At 34.9% G+C, this 16,665-nt stretch overlaps 1 protein-coding gene across 2 annotated transcripts in view; it reads right to left on the bottom strand.

The window, feature by feature from the left end:
• Positions 1-12,794: 12,794 nt before the first annotated feature.
• Positions 12,795-16,665, bottom strand: part of LOC149953473 (cyclic nucleotide-gated channel alpha-3-like) — a 210,126-nt gene continuing 206,255 nt past the window's right edge. For both annotated transcript variants that reach the window (XM_090168840.1, XM_090168839.1), the window contains exons 5-6: positions 16,184-16,431; positions 12,795-14,044 (exon numbers count right to left, since the gene is read on the bottom strand). In XM_090168840.1, the coding sequence (XP_090024966.1) occupies positions 13,418-14,044; positions 16,184-16,431 (875 nt within the window). In that variant the 3' untranslated portion in view covers positions 12,795-13,417. The remainder of the gene's footprint in view (positions 14,045-16,183; positions 16,432-16,665) is intronic.

Here is a 16,665-nt window from a genome sequence, read left to right as displayed (position 1 = left end):
TGGCGGTAGCGTTTCCGTCGAGTGGCAAATAATCTTAAAGCCTGCTAATCTTTTTCAGTGCTTCCTTAGTTCTCTCACCAGGCGTCACTGTTCGTACTTTTGAATACCCTTCCTCCTCCCAACTTTTACTTCGTGTGTAACATTCATTTCAAAAACGATTACATTGACACACTTTTGGTAATTATGTCACTTTTGACGCTACCTATCTAGTTTTCAGCGCAAAAACCGGAAATAGGGCTGAAAAAATATCCTAAATATCTTTAATTGGATTTTCTACCATGTCATGGAGCTAACCAAATTCCCGTGTTAAAAATTGGTTCCCAGGTTTGATTCCAGAAGTTTCAATGGTTAAAGGTAATTATTCTGTTTTAATTATTTCGGCGTGTTGTGAATTTTCAAATAATTAAAATCGCTGGTAACATTAAAATAATTATAAAAAATATTCTTTAAATTATTCTACAGCAAATATTATATTTTATCATGAGTGACATAATATTTATAAGCGTGACACTTATGAAGTTAAATATTAACTAGAAATAGGACTCTAGGCGAATTGTTTAATGCATCAGTTCAGTTCAGTTCTGTTCCCACCCCGGGTAGGTCCCTTTTGTTTCAGGGAGGCTCACGATCGCTTCGCGTTACAGGGTTGTAGAGAGATGGTTCGATCACTTACATTTTTTATTCAACGAAATATTTTTCTACCACGGATGGCGCAAGTGACGCCAAGTAGCCCCTACAGATATTTTGTGGGCTTTACCTCATTACCCTGGAGTACCTAAGGAAAGGGCACATTACCAAGTTTTCGTGTCAATCGATCTCGGTTCTTTATGATAAATTAATTTTCACTTTGTTATAAGCTCATTAATAATTTATTTTTTGAAAATTGCAAACAATCTAAGCAAACCTAAACTAATTAATAGCCAAAAGGCAAAACTACGGTCAGTTATATTCCTTTATCAATTCTAGTACAAATTTGGTATTTCAGTTCAAATTCAGTTTTGAGAAACTAAAATTTAATGTTCGCTAATTAATTATAAATATTAAAAAAGTAAGTTTCTTTAAAATTCGCACGTGTAGAAACGAAACAGAAATTAAAGCGATAGCAGTTAGCTTGTAAAATTTAAATTTCCCGCTATCTCCTATAAATTAGGCTACACCTCAGTACTTCTATGAATTGGGGGAACGCCCATAAGTATCTGAAGGGGCTACACAGTGTCGCGCGCGCCATCTATTTATCACTTTTTCTTTAACCAAACTCTCCTATGGTAGAATTGATAAGTGATCGAACCATCTCCCTACAACCCTGGCGTTAGGGGCACAGTGGGGGGAATCCTTTTAATCAAAATAGCGCCATCCGGTAGTGACTTCACGAACTATACTTTCGTCTGTTTGCTGTGTGAGGACAAGGCTTAGGGAAATTTTCAATGGTTTTAAAATGAAAACTAACACTTACTTTGTCAAAATTGTGATCAATTATTGAACAGGAACATGAATTTGAGGATTTTCTGAGCATTACAGCATTCGCTGGATTTGAATTTCATTGACTAATAAAACCCACAAACAATTAAATTTTCGAATTATAGAAGGATATTGTGGTAATTAGAACACGATACACACAAACGCTCTGATGCATATATCTAAATTAACATATTAAAGTTCAAATTTTCAATAATTTTTCAATCACCCTGTACTGTATAGCAACATTCAGAGGACTCTTTTTAATCACCCTGTCCATCAAGAACATTTTTTTTTCAATCACACATAAAAAGCACTAAAAATGAACTAACCAACAATAACATTTAATTCTGCAATCCAGAAAAATCAGTAAAATGGTCAAATGAACAACTTCTCAACCGTCGAGTTGAGTGTTCCGAAATGGTATTGGAGAGGTGGTAAATATTGGTAAATAACATAGTGATAAAATCTGCAAAAAGTTGTTTATTTGAGATTAATTTAAGATTAAGTACCTAAATAGCAAAATGATAAAATGATATTATTGATATTAAGATATCGAGGTCATGTAATTTCGTAACGATTGATGTATCAATTACCATTTTAGCTTTAGCCATTGAAGAGTTATGTAACTAAATAATCAGCTAAGCTAATACCGAATACGGCAGAGGTCCAAACTGCACTTGAAACCATTGAGTTGGGAATATTAATCTAGAGGGCCAAACAAAACGTCGGATTTCAGTATTTAAAAAAAAAGAATACTGCCGTCTGCTCCCAAATGAAGAGAAAACTTTATCATTCTACCCGTGGCGCCGTCCATCTCTCAATGGTTCGTTCAAATAAGACGCGTTTTCCGGCAAAAAGTTTTTTTTTCAAAAATAATGGATGGCGCCACGGGTCATATGATAACGTTTTCTCGTCATTTTAGAGGAGACGACACATTCGTAATTTTCAAAAACTTGTTTCGCGGGGAGCAGATTTGATTGGATCTCTAGATTAATATTCCCAACTCAATGCTTCAAACAATTAGTAACGTAATATCATATGTAACATAATCACTCATAAGTATGCCATAAAAGCATTTTCGTTAATGAATCCTTGTTCACCGGATATGACGTAAATTACGTCACTTACAACTCCGTGACGAAATATGCATCATCAACTTTACTGATGGGAAACGAAAGTTAGTGAGAATTCCTCGCGCGTTTCTGGCTTTCCCATGTCAAGTTTAGCTCGTGCCTCGCGATCACGTGATTTCATTTCCATGGTAACCTTTTCAATAGCGCAAGGATTATAAGCATTTTTGCATTTTTGGGTCCGCTCAATGTATGTTCCGCGTGAAACAAGGTCTCATTGAATTTTTTCAATGGAAATATTATACAGATTCATACTTATGAGTAATTATGTTACATATGGTAATATCTATCACGGCCAACTTTGATATCTCGCGCTACAGCGGCCATCTCATTCGTTGACGTTTCTGTGTTAACAGATGAGCAAAAGATGTGTATGACGTGAGCGCCCCTAGCGGATTATTATTTTTAGAATAGCTTTTACATTGAAGCCAATATAAAAACCGAGCGTGGCGCTGAACTCCTACCCGTTATAGTACATTTTATAGGGGGAAAATCCTTGCTCGCGGAATTTCGATTTCGACGAATGTGTTGGCTGCTGTAGCGCGAACAGCGCGTGATTAAAGTTGGCCGTGTATCTATATAGGACACTTCCAAAGCGATTTTTTTAAAAGATAGTGTATTTATTGTACGATAAGTGGTATTTATTTTTACCAGTCATTGGAACTGTCAGCCTAGGCGTATTGAGTATTCAAAGTTTTCAAACGATTTAAAACGTTAAAAAACTACTTAATTTCGAAATATAATGATGAATTGTTGAATCAGAACTTAAAATTAACTGTTTTTATAACTATTATTATAATATTGAGAGGGGTCTGACATTTATGATTTACAAATTTTGCGTACGGGATTTTGAATCTCAAAGTGATTTCGGAAATCAGAAACTGATTTTGTGATTGCAGAGCACGATTTTCGTGTTGATTTCTATGTTTTTTAGATCGATTTCGAAATTTCGGAACTGATTTTCTCCCAGAGCAAACACAAAGACGTGAATCTCGGACCAAATAGATCTTCGGAAAAAAACTAAATAAAAGCAGGGAAAACTAAACATTAAAAATATCAAAATGCGTTGCATAGCAACGGAAAGCCGAATAGGGGGAATTTAAAAAATTTTAATGTTTAGGCTAAGTTTATCTTTCTGGTGTAAAGCTCGATTTCCCGCACGTTGGAATTTTTTGGCCATTTTATTTAGTTTTTTTTCGAAGACCTATTTGGTCCGAGATTCGCGACTTCATGTTTGCTCGAACACCTATTGGTACGAGCATAAGTAACAAACTAACAATAAGTATGACACTTCCTATTGCTTTTTGCTAATTTTCTAACCGAACCTTTTTTCGGCACTGATACTCTCTTCAAGCTGTGACTTGGACTCGCGACTTACCGTTTTGGATGACTACTTTTTGACAAAAAATTAAGCCTAATATCGGAGAGCACGTTCTGGAGTCGCGAGGGGCTTTGACTTTGTTTTGAAGCCCACGTGCGAATCACCCGTGATAAAAAAAACATGAGCTCGTGGCGCCGAGAAAAACATTTTTAATTTTTATCATTTTAGCCTAATATTCCGCCTATCTATCGGAAACCAGATATTTCGGCTAAGCGGAAGTCTCGCGTATTTTAGACACTAGAGGGCTCTGTGCTGAGAAAACATCTTGATTACGCAATAGCTATGAAAATCAGTTTGGGTGTAAATCTCGTATTTTACTTATGATACGAGCTATTTGTAAGATTTTTAATTTCTTAAAATTTGTTTAGAGTTTAGCTTTTTTATCCTTTTTCATTATGGACTATTCTCGTATTTTATCACTCTTTGTAATGCCACGGCCAACTTCAATCACGCGTACCGCGCTTTAGCGGCCCCGTCAATCGCCTCGCATCTAATGTTAATTTGCGTGTATGAATAATCCCGATAGGGGCGCTACATACGACCAAAAACCTACTATCACCAAAGGCGGGGAATACAAGCGAAATCGCGGGAAAATGTTTTTTCTTCGGTTTTCCACTTTCCTATTTAGAAAAAACAAGGTATAGTAAGTTAAACTATCTTTTCGCAATATATTTATGTATAATTAATAATTTAAAAAATATTACCTTATAAATATTAAATGAAGAAAAAGAGACGCGTTTTTTACGCGAAGGCGCCATATTAGAATAGATATTTTTGAAGGCTGTAGAGGTGTTTAGAGCGTTTTGACGCGTAAATAATGTCTCTCTTAAAATTGATGAATTAATAGTATATATATATATATATATATATATAGCAAATTCACGAGTTTATAACCGTTCTTAGGTAGTATTTTCTGTAAATCTAATTAGTTTTAAGAGTAAGAATCATAAAACTAATATAATTGAAGATAAAAGATGCTTAGGTACATCTTTGGAACTAAATAGGTAAAAGATGGTTGGTCTTCAGCCTGCATTTCAAGGAGGATGATTTCTGTTCAGGTTTGTACCTTTATTATGGAAACAAATTTCAGTCAGATAAAATTACAAACCGGCCCTTACTAATATACAATATTACTCTAGGTTTAAAAAGACGAAAGCTTAAAACTTGTTGAAACCTAAAATTATAATTTATTGCTCTTTTAATATATTTTAACTTAATATTATTTAATAAAAAATGTTAAAATTATATATTTACCCTGAAGTTACAGTGAATCTTCTTTTCACTTTTGTTTTATTTATTTATTTACATTTGTTTCAAGTATTAAACAATTGCTGGCGGCATCTAGAGGATGTTCTTGGTTTCTGTTTAACTCTTTTATAATTTATAAACACCGTTAAAAAATTAGAATCATTAAAAAAATATTGTACTATTAGTTAAATATTAACTTACATTTGGTTTAATTCAATGATTTTAAAATTTATTTGAAAATAATGGTTTTTTGTGGATTTTTCCTATATGACTAACGTTAAATTTTGGTCGTAGCGAAACCCTGGTGGGAAAATATATACACGGTAAATTCAGGCGATTGACGGGGCCGCTAAAGCGCGGTACGCGTGATCGAAGTTGGCCGTGGTAATGCAGTCCATAGCCGTGGTTCCAAGAATGAAATTAACTTATTCAGAAACTGACCATCCCTGACTAATTATTCGGACACTGGATCCCTGACCAAAATTAATATCTGGCAACTATGCAATATAGATTTACCTTAAATACCCCAAACTGATATTTCTGTGTTAAAATTCTTAAAATATTTTTTTTAAATAAATTTTCTGATTTTCTGTAGTAAAAACATTATTGGCCACTTTCGGTCAAATTATCCACTATTTTCCATGCTATTGGCCATCTGGATAATGATACTTAATTGGTCATACTTAAAACTATTGTGTTACTTATGCTGAAAATAGTTTACAGAAACACCAGATTGGAATTGCCTGTAAAATATTATAGAAAAAAGCTTTAATATATATATTACCTTGGTCATACTTATAACTATTTTGTTACCAAAAATAAATAATATTAGACAAATACCTGATTAGAATTGCCCATAAGAAAACGGTAGAAAAACGTGTCACACTCAATATATTACCGTTACTTATGATATTATAAATTACTTACCATAAGTAACATAATAACAATAAGTATGACAATTAACGAGATTTACACCCAAACTGATTTTCATATTTAATCAAGATGTTTTCTCAGCACAGAGCCCTCTAGTGTCTAAAATACGCGAGACTTCCGCTTAGCCGAAATATCTGGTTTCCGATAGATAGGCGGAATATTATGCTAAAATGATAAAAACTAAAAAAGTTTTTCTCGGCACCACGAGCTCATGTTTTTTTATCACGGGTGATTCGCACGCGGGCTTCAAAACAAAGCCAAAGCCCCTCGCGACTCCAGATTAACGTGCTCTCCGATATTAGGCTTAAATTTTTATCAAAAAGTAGTCATCCAAAATGGTAAGTCGCGAGTCCAAGTCACAGCTTGAAGAGAGTATCAGTGCTGAAAAAAGGTTTGGTTAGAAAATTAGCATTAAAGCAATAGGAAGTGTCATACTTATTGTTATTATGTTACTTATGGTCATACTTATAACTATTGAGTTACCAAAAATAAATAATATTACACAAATACCCGATTGGGACTACCCGTATAAAATGGTAGAAAAAAGTGTCATATTACGCTATTGGGTCGATCGCTGATAAAATACATAATCAAATTTCTTAGACCGTCTTCAATATTACACGGGGCAAAAGCGCTGCTTGTAAATCTGATTAACCTTTTCGGATCGAACGTGCCCCAGGGAGGAGCCTACCTTTCCAGGGGCAGCAACAAGAAACGAATACGCCAAGGCGCGCGCAGGATAAATAATAAAGCTAACTGAAAGCCGAAAAAGAAGTAGTTCATATTTCCCCCGATTCGGACTGCGGCAGCTTTCGGAATATGGTATCGAAATAACCTTTTCCTTTGGGCCGTTCACGGCGCTAGCGTCGCAGGTCCTGACGTAGTAGCTGACTGTAGCTCATATGGATATTGTTTCGACGAAATGGTACATGACTTTCTCTAGGTGACAGAAGTCGTTTCCCGATATTGCTCACCAGCTCCATTTTGGGCTATTTTTATTACGACTATTTTTCGGCTTTCCTAATCCAATAATTCTTTTGTCTTCGTAGTATCGTAAGTAAATAAAAAGAACGACTTAATGGAAGTAGCTTAGAGCAAGAACCGATATCATTTTCTTTTCCATGTAGTTCTACAAATACCAAATTTCCCATTTTCTAAATATACTTTTGAGTGAAATCAAAAGTAATCATAATCACAACTTTCACCAATATTAAAATTTCCCAATTTCTAAATATACTTTTTGTGAAATCAAAAGTAATTATAATCACAACTTTCACAAATACCAAATTTTACCAATTTCTAAATGTACTTTGGAGTGAAATCAAAAGTAATTATAATCACAACTTTCACATATACCAAATTTTACCAATTTCTAAATGAACTTTTCAGTGAAATCAAAAGTAATTATAATCACAACTTTCATATATACCAAATTTTACCAATTTCTAAATGAACTTTTGAGTGAAATCAAAAATAATTATAATCATAACTTTCACCAATACCAAATTTTCCAAATTTCTAAATGAACTTTTGAGTGAAATCAAAAGTAATTATAATCACAACTTTCACCAATACCAAATTTTCCCAATTTCTAAATGTATTTTTGAGTTAAATCGAACTTAATTATAATCACAACTTTCACAAAATTTATACAAAATTTTACCAATTTATAAGTGAACCTTTGAGCGAAACCGCAGGAAATTATTATCACAACTCTCAAAATTTATACAAAATTTTACCAATTTATAAATGAACCTTTGAGCGAAACCGCAGGAAATTATTATCACAACTCTCAAAATTTTATTTCTAACTGTACTCTTGGAAAATACTGCAACGAGAATATTAAACCTAAGAAGAGTACTATTTTATCCTATTAGTTATTAATTATTAAAATTACATTATATAGATAAATAAAACAAAAAATATGAATGAAATGTAATTAATATGCTGTATATTAATATTACTAAATTTAACCTATTTATAAAAATTATATAATTTTTAATAATTAATTAATATAATGATATTCATGAATTATGTTTCGTTTTCCTTTCAAGCGATGGCGCTCTAGACCTAGAATCCAGATATAGCCTGAAAAGGGGCGGGGCGTCGGTATAAAAATCATAACACCGGAACTATAAGATGCAGTTCCAAGTACTTCCTCAGGACCTCACGCAAAGTAGTTCTTGCTTGGAGTGACAACCATTCAAGATCATTTTCAACAGGCTGTTACTGAATTTTCAAAATAAGTTTCATTCGAAAAGGTTGTTCGGGGCGAAATACACGAAATATATCAATCAATTACACCAGAAAAATATGGTTTATAAGAAAAATATTAGTTAGCAGTTTAAATTTTATTCTGAAATTTATATATTTATATATTATAATCTTCTAATTTTACTTACTTGTTTAAATTGTTTGAAACTCTTTACGCTTATTGATTAAGATATTATTGCGTAAATAATCCGTTTTTATTTAATAAAAACCTAAAATAAAACAAGACGTACGACGGTCAGAATACACACAATCCTTCTAATGTGTTAAGTTTGTTTGAGCTATTCACAGCAGCCTGCAACGCCGGTATCACAACCAATATATATCCACGGTCACACATAATTGTATTTACACTTATTTGTTTCTTCTAGTCATTCTTTGAAAGCATCGAAGATTCCTTCGATCAGTGTCACTCTAATTTTTTACTTCTGATCACACTTATTTGTTACTACTAGTCAGCCGTTGAGTGTCACACTTATTTCTTCTGGTTATACGACAAAGACTAGTTCGATCAGTTTCATATTTATTTGTTACTTCTGATCACACTTATTTGTTAATTACCCTGAAAAATATACTTAAATTTAATATTTACTGATATAACCGACGTTTTAGGTCCGCTGAATCCTAACCTATCCAATAATATTTTTTTAACGTTATCGGACTTAATTTTAAATAAAATATCTACCACATAAAGCGAAACCACCGAAAATAGTAAATTGGGCAAATGCCCAACTTCTAAGGCTCCGATTTGAAACCTTTATGAAAGGCTATCAATGGCGTTGTATGTACATTCGAACTAGATATCATTGACTCTTCTAGCCCTAACCGTTGAAGAGATATGCGCGACACGGCGGCATCGGCAACGGCTACACTGTACGTGAGACTAATACACACAACTCCTTAGGATTGTGTGTAAAAAGCATTATTTACGAAACAATGTCATGCTTTTAATTAATATATTTTAAACTATTTGCTACTTACTTTGTTCTTGGGAAGAAATTCAGATATTTTGTCAAATAATCGAGGGCACGTGTTTCATGTAAATAACATTAGCAGTATCAGAGACGGTTACTTACGTGGAAAGATGTATAATACACATCTGGTTATACTCAAGTCAGAGTAAGAATGGTAATATTTAAGACATTTTTATAGACTCTTCAATGTGTGGTAATTGTAGGCTTTCTAATGATTGTAGAAAGGGCATCGTACTTCTGTGGGAAATGGTTTTTTACTTATTTATTTCAAAGCTTGGTCAAAGGACCAAAATTGACCATTGCCAATTAACCATAGGCTCCCCGCCAGGAATAGGCGCAAGTAGGCACGTGCCTACATTGAAAAAGTGTAGGCCTACTTTTGGGGGCCTCCAATTTTTAAAAAGGTGCCTATGATTAATCCTCCAAAATCGAAATAAACTTTCATTTCGTAAAATGTTACATTTGGGCCTTCTAAAAATGCTTATTTTGGAAGCAGCTTTCTTCTCCAATTTCAAGAGTGGTAGAATGAATGGCCGTGAATCCATATTTCCCCCTGAAAAAACGTGATCTTTTGAATCGACTGATAAGAGACGGTGACGCCGGGAGGGTGAAATACGACATGCTAGGCAGCAAAGAGCACCTGACACCTGTTGGTTTTCCTTGGTGTCAGTGAGAAGCTACAACACACAGCACCAGACACAAGGAGAACGCAACCCGTCAAAATTCGTGCATTTTCTCGCGTACATTTTTCATTGGTTAGACGCTTTAGCACATGCTGCCGTCGGAAGGGGAAAGTTCGTAAATTGTCTTCCCACAGCGTAAATGTTTAAAAGAAAACCCGAGGTTAGTGGTCGACGAATTTGGGGAAATGCCTTTGAAAAAATCCATTGCAGGGTTTCATAAAGAAAATATAAGAAGTAAAAAATAATAATATATGTGACAAATGGCCACCGTTTCGGAAACAAACTGATTTATATTTATAACACATATTCTGATTTATTTATGTATTTATTTATTACTAGCTGAGACTAGCACACTGTATAGTGTCCATGGTCGAAGGTCGTGCCATGCAGCAGCTAAGTGAGGCAATTAGAGCCAGAGAGATAAACTCCCGTGTCACTTAATACCCGCGTCTCTTGACAGCGCGAGGTCAGGGGTTTCGCTCTTGCGGTCACCGGTTTTTTGGGTCCCGTGGTCAAAAACTACAAAGGTTAGCAATCTCAAGACGCCCGTAATACCTGACGGCAGGGGCCACAATGCCACAGGCCAAATTTCGTGCGAATCGGACAATTATCTTGGGCGTGCATAGAAGGTAACAAACCAATATACAAACACCAGATTTTATTTCTTTTTTATTATATTTTCTTTATGGAACCATTTCAAAATATTGACAAATAATTCCACGTATTGAAAATTCATCGAATAATAAGTTAAAATGAAACTTTGACCACTGATACTGGTCAAACTATAGGAGCTAGGGAAAATTGGCAAAGATCAATTTTGATCCTTTGACCAGGCTTAACAACAAATTTAAATTTGAAATAAATCCGTAGAAAGACATTTCCCACAGAACAAGTGCGATGTCCTTTGGGATAATTACCATTATTAAAGGGGAACGGCAAAGCTTTTCCAAATATGGCCTTATTTCCGTATCAAAAGATTAACAAGACGTTCAATATACTAACACGTACCTTTTTGTCTTGAAAAAATAGCTTTTGGCCCAAAAAGTTGAAACGCAAAATAACGCCAGGTGTTTGGGTTTGAATTTTCGCCGCCATCTTAGAGGCTGCCGCCAGCGGCCCTAACCCCGTATGAGCGATTTGCGAACTATCCTAACTTTTAAAATCGCGCAATTGAGGCTTAGGTCTCTTATAACTGGAACGCGCCGCGCGTGCAAAACATTTTTTGTTTTACGCTTTTTTTCTGTCTCACCGACTTCTCACCAGGTGTCGCGGCCGACGCGCGCCTTTCGATTTCCCGAAATTTCTTTATTTTATTAAAAATTAACCACTCAGTATTTTTTGATGCGGTTTTCGCCATAAATTTTAGTTTTTAATGGTCTATAGGGATATCTAACTGGTTAAAGCTTGACCGTTCCCCTTTAACTAATAAACCAAAAAGCTAATAAACCCGAATATAAAAAAACAATGATATTTAAGAGAAGTATATAAACTCCTCGATGTATGGTAAATGTAGGCTTACTAATAATTGTAGAAATTTGGAATAATTACCATTATTAACTAATAAACAAATAAACTAATGAACCCGAATCACAAGCTAAAACCCAATTCTTCAACTTTAAATCGCCCGCCAGCGCTCCTACTGAGATAATCTAGAAACATTTCCACCCAAACCCAAACAGAAAATACGTAATTAAGTTAGATGATGAGCTAAAGATATTAGATCTAACGTCCTCTGCTTTTTATGGCGCACGTGTTTAAAATTTGGTGGAAATCTTTCCAATATCGAACACTGTGGCGCTACTAGCGCTTTTGATCTAAAAGAACCCAAGCACGCATTCTAGATTCCGGGTACAGTAGAATATTTGTTCCTGATTTAACCGTCTAAAACGGTAAATAATGGTAACTATGGTAAGGTAAATAATGGTAAATAATGGTAAATAATGGTGAATATGGTAAATATAATGGCAACTATGGAAAACTATCGTAAGGTAAATAATGGGGATTATGCTAAATAATGGTAACCATGGAAAACAATGGTATATAATGGTAACTATGGAAAACTATGGTATATAATGGTAACTTTGGAAAATTATAGTATATAATGGTAACTATGGAAAACTATGGTATATAATAATAACTATGGAAAACTAAGGTATATAATGGTAACTATGGAAACCTATGGTAAATAATGGTGATTATGCTAAAAAATGGTAACAATGGAAAACTATGGTATATAATGGTAACTATGGAAAACTATGGTAAATAATGGTGAATATAATAAATTATGGTAAGTAATGGTTTATATTGTATGATAATATGTGAAACAAAGAAAAACATTCAAAAAAAGGAATATATCAACTTTAAAAGATCTTAAACTTTATTTTTCGTTACTTTGAAAGTCTGTTCTAAATCTGAAGGTTTTATCTCCATAAATATATGTTTTAGTTTAAAATGCTGTAAATATTTTATGGATATATATGATTTACCATTATTTACCACTTTTCCCATTTTATACCATAACGTTATTTACCACATTACTTACCCCTTGTTAAGTAATCCCTATAATTGTTATATTTATGAAATAAATGGAAATAATTTTTTCGAAAAAGAATTCGTAGAACTTTTCATTCGATTTATTTTAATTTAAATTTCTGATCCTAAATCATCGTCATAATATCCTAGAAACTTCAATTTTTAACTCGTTCATGTACTCGTTTTAACCGAAACTTAATTTATAAAATAAAAGCGATTTTAAAGTAGTAATTTTAAAGTTTTTAGAATTTTTTTCCTTCAAAAGTATATTATATACGGTACTAAGTACGTTTTGTTTTGCTTTTCGCGCATTTTTAAGTTTTTTTATTTAATATTTACAAATATTTATTTTTTTTAATAACTTTTCTCACTTTTATTTAAGTTCATTTATTTAGTCAATTTGTTTAAATATAATAAGTCCTATGTTTGATATTTAATTTCTCGTTTTAAACCTTATTTTGTTTCCCAGCGTTACTTAGTTTTCGTACAGCGTTGTTTTTTTCCCTCGTCTTTTTTTTAACTTTTGGGTTTTATATTTCTTAATATATTATATAATATTATATAATATATTTCCGCAATATTATATAGGTATAAGGTACAAGTAGCCTCGGTGTAATTTCTTTTATATCTTTAATTTCGGTCAGCACGCCTATAACATCGTTGTCGTCACTTCCGTCAACATCACCGGAAGAAGTATCGCGTCGCGAGGTTACGGACACAGATGGCGCCACCGGTATCGCTTCTTAGTCGACCGAGTAGACTTAAAACAAACGGGTAGACCGTATTTTGATCGCTAGTTTCGATTCGTCAAATAATGGATTCCCGATTGCGTTCGTTCTCGTCGCCGCTTCCGCTACTGGCGGCGCTGCTCTCGGTGATGGCGGACACGGCCCCCCCGCAGATCTGCAGCTCGATTTCGGCCAGTCTGTTCTCGACTTCCCACTGTTGCTGGCTGAGTTTGATGCTCATGGTGGCGTTCTCGGATTCGAGAGTGACCAGCCTTTCCCGAAGGCGTTTGATTTCGGCCAGCAGCGCGTCCTGGGTCGAGTCTCTGGTCAGCGATGGCGGCGCGGGCGAGCTCCGCGGATGGTGGTGATGAAGAGGCTGATGGTAGTGAGAGTGGTGAAGGTCTTGGGAGGCGGACGCCCCGAAATCCGGCTGCCCGTAATAAGGCGAAGGCGACAAATACCCCGAGCTGGTCCCCGAGCGCCGCAGGAAGCCGGGGGGGAAAAGGCTGTCCGCCGCCGACACGATGCTGGCGCTGGTGGTCGTCGATGACGTCAGCGAGTAGTTGGCTAAGGCTTGAGGGGAGAGGCTCTCGAAGTGGTGGATGGTTGGAGTGGGCGGGGCCAGGCTGCTCGTGGCCGCCCCACCCGCCGACGCCGCCCCCGCCGCTCCTGGCAGCTGCTGTTGACTGACTCGGGGAGGGTGGTGCTAAAAGGGGCGGGACAAAGAGAAATGGGCGGTCGTATCATGTAGAACATCAATAAACAACGCGTCGAATGAACCAAAACAAAAAAGGCAGGCAAACAGAGACAACAATCGCGATAGAAAAGAATACGGTCAATCGTAAAAAGCGCCACCTACGAATTTACACATGAAGCTAAAGATAAAAATATAAAAGATGTTTTTGAAGAGCGTTCTTTTAAATATGACTAAAATCTCGGTTTTTTTTCATAATATTATTGATTTATTATATTATTCTGTTTTATTATAATATTATCGATTTATTATATTATTAAGTTTTATTATAATATTATTGTATATTATTATAATATTATTATTATTATCATTAAAAATTCCACGTAAATTTTTAGATAAACTATATTATTTCTTTTTTCGAAAACACTGCAGATATAATTACAAAAATATACTTAAAGACATCGGATTAAATACCCTTTCCACCATACGTGAGCAAACTGAGCTAATATTTATGTATAAACTAACAAATAACATTACACTATGCTCAAATCTTTTACCCTATATCAATCTATGTGTGCCTAATTATAAAACAAGAAATTTTAATTTGTATAAAACCGAAAAAAGTCAATTACATCCAATTAATAGAGTACTAAACACTGTGAATAAATTTAGTGGCAAAATTAATATTTATAATTGCAGAATTGCCCATTTAAAACAAATAGAATATTAAACCTCTCATTTACATACTCAAAATACACTCAAAACTGTTTAAATTGTTTTGAAATTTTCCTTTTTTTTTCTTCCACAAGTAACACGTATAATTTTTAAAACTATATATTTTTGGAAATCTTTAAACTTTTTCTAATATCATGTACTAAGTACAAACTGTGTGTTAACTTGCTGATACAACCCTGTATTGTTTTAATGCACATTAAACCACTTTTTAATTTCATTTCATTATGTTTTATTATAATATTACATTAATATATTGTATTATTATTGTTATTATATTATTATATTATATTATATTGTATTATTATAGTTATTATATTGTATTATTATATTATAATATTGTATTAATATATTATAATATTGTATTATTATATTATAATATTGTATTATTATGGTTATTTTATTATATTAATAATTAATTTTAATAATATTATTATTATATTAAAAGTATGGTCTTCACAAACATTTTGTTTGATATTTCTTAAGGCTAAAGAGAAAGTATAATAGCAGAAACATCTACAAGGTGGCGCTGTAGTCCGTTAGAGTGGTCCTCGAATTATGCTATAAAGGTTGTGCGTGGAAAGTCCATTTTGGTGGCAACAGACATGGTGCAACTACCAAATACCAAAACGAAAATAATCAAACGTACCCTGCGGGTGATATTTTCAAAAATATATGACATAAAAGTTCATAACTGTAATTGGTACCAATGTACTAATTATACTTTAGCTTAAAGGGAGTACGAAACGTCTATATTTATGATAGACCAAAGAAATTTACATTTCACCCATTAGGTTTAGCAGAAGCTAGGGGTAATTGGCGCTAATTACGTTTAAAACAACTTGCTTAAAGATTTAGTTCATACTTCCTTTAATAAAAATATGGATCGAACCAGATTTTCAGTTTCACACCGAAACGCGCTAATCAGGCAGCAATTCAATTCAGTGGCGTAGCTTGGGGGGGGGGGTGTACCACGGCTGCTACCCGTTTGGGCGTGAAAAGTATAAAAACTTACACCAACTAGCAGGGGCGTAGGAACGTTCTAGAAGTTGGAGGGGGCAAAGAGAAACGAAAAGGGGTCTGGAGAATGGTTTTGAATTTTTAATGGAGTGTAGTTTCTCCGAGTGCGTGTGTACTTTTTACTACTATGTGAATTGGCGGGAAAAGACTGAAATCTAAACACAGTTGAGGTTCTATAAACTGTATATGCTTTTAAAATGATAATTTGAGCCTTTTGAAGATTTCAACTGACCAAAGGTTGGAGGGGGCAATAACATTAGTTGCCCCTCCCAGCAAAATTCTAGGGAGGGGCATTGCCCCCCTGCCCCCCCTGGTTCCTACGCCCATGCTAGCTACGCCACTGATTCAATTTCAATATAATAGTGGAACAAATTGGAAAAGGTGAAGATGAGTTCCTACTTCAGGCAGATGAATGGAAGGTGGAGGTTGTTGATGAGAGCTGCTAGCGCGACTACTTCCGGAACTGCTGGCGCTACTTCCGGCCTGCGCCGAAGTGAGAGGCGTCTCCGTCTGATGCTCTTCGTCCGAAGGCAGCGTGGCCACCGATGACGTCACGGGGTCCACCAAAGGAACAGTCATCTCCTCCAGGGGAATCCGACCTCGAGACTCGACCAGACCCGGTGTACTCCGACTCCGACCCATCGCGACTAAGAGACAAAACATTCAAATTACAATTATAAAGGCGAAAACTTCCCCTATTCATTGATTGATTAGAGATTAAATCAATATTAGCGACTTGAGGGGACAGGGTTGCGAAGCGTACGAATTAAGCATTTAACCTTTGATCTAGGTTTCCAAAGGCGCTTGAAAAATTACAAATTGTAATTGGGAGTTTTCTACAGCGTCCATGGGAAGGGACGCAAACATTTTGGTTGAACCGT

This window comes from Leiobunum rupestre, chromosome 3 (assembly GCF_980474605.1).
Source record: "Leiobunum rupestre chromosome 3, qqLeiRupe1.1.hap1, whole genome shotgun sequence".
In the NCBI taxonomy this organism is placed as follows: domain Eukaryota; kingdom Metazoa; phylum Arthropoda; class Arachnida; order Opiliones; family Sclerosomatidae; genus Leiobunum; species Leiobunum rupestre.
The sequence above is the reverse complement of the archived record's forward strand: the minus strand, read 5'-3'. Positions and strand labels throughout refer to the sequence as shown.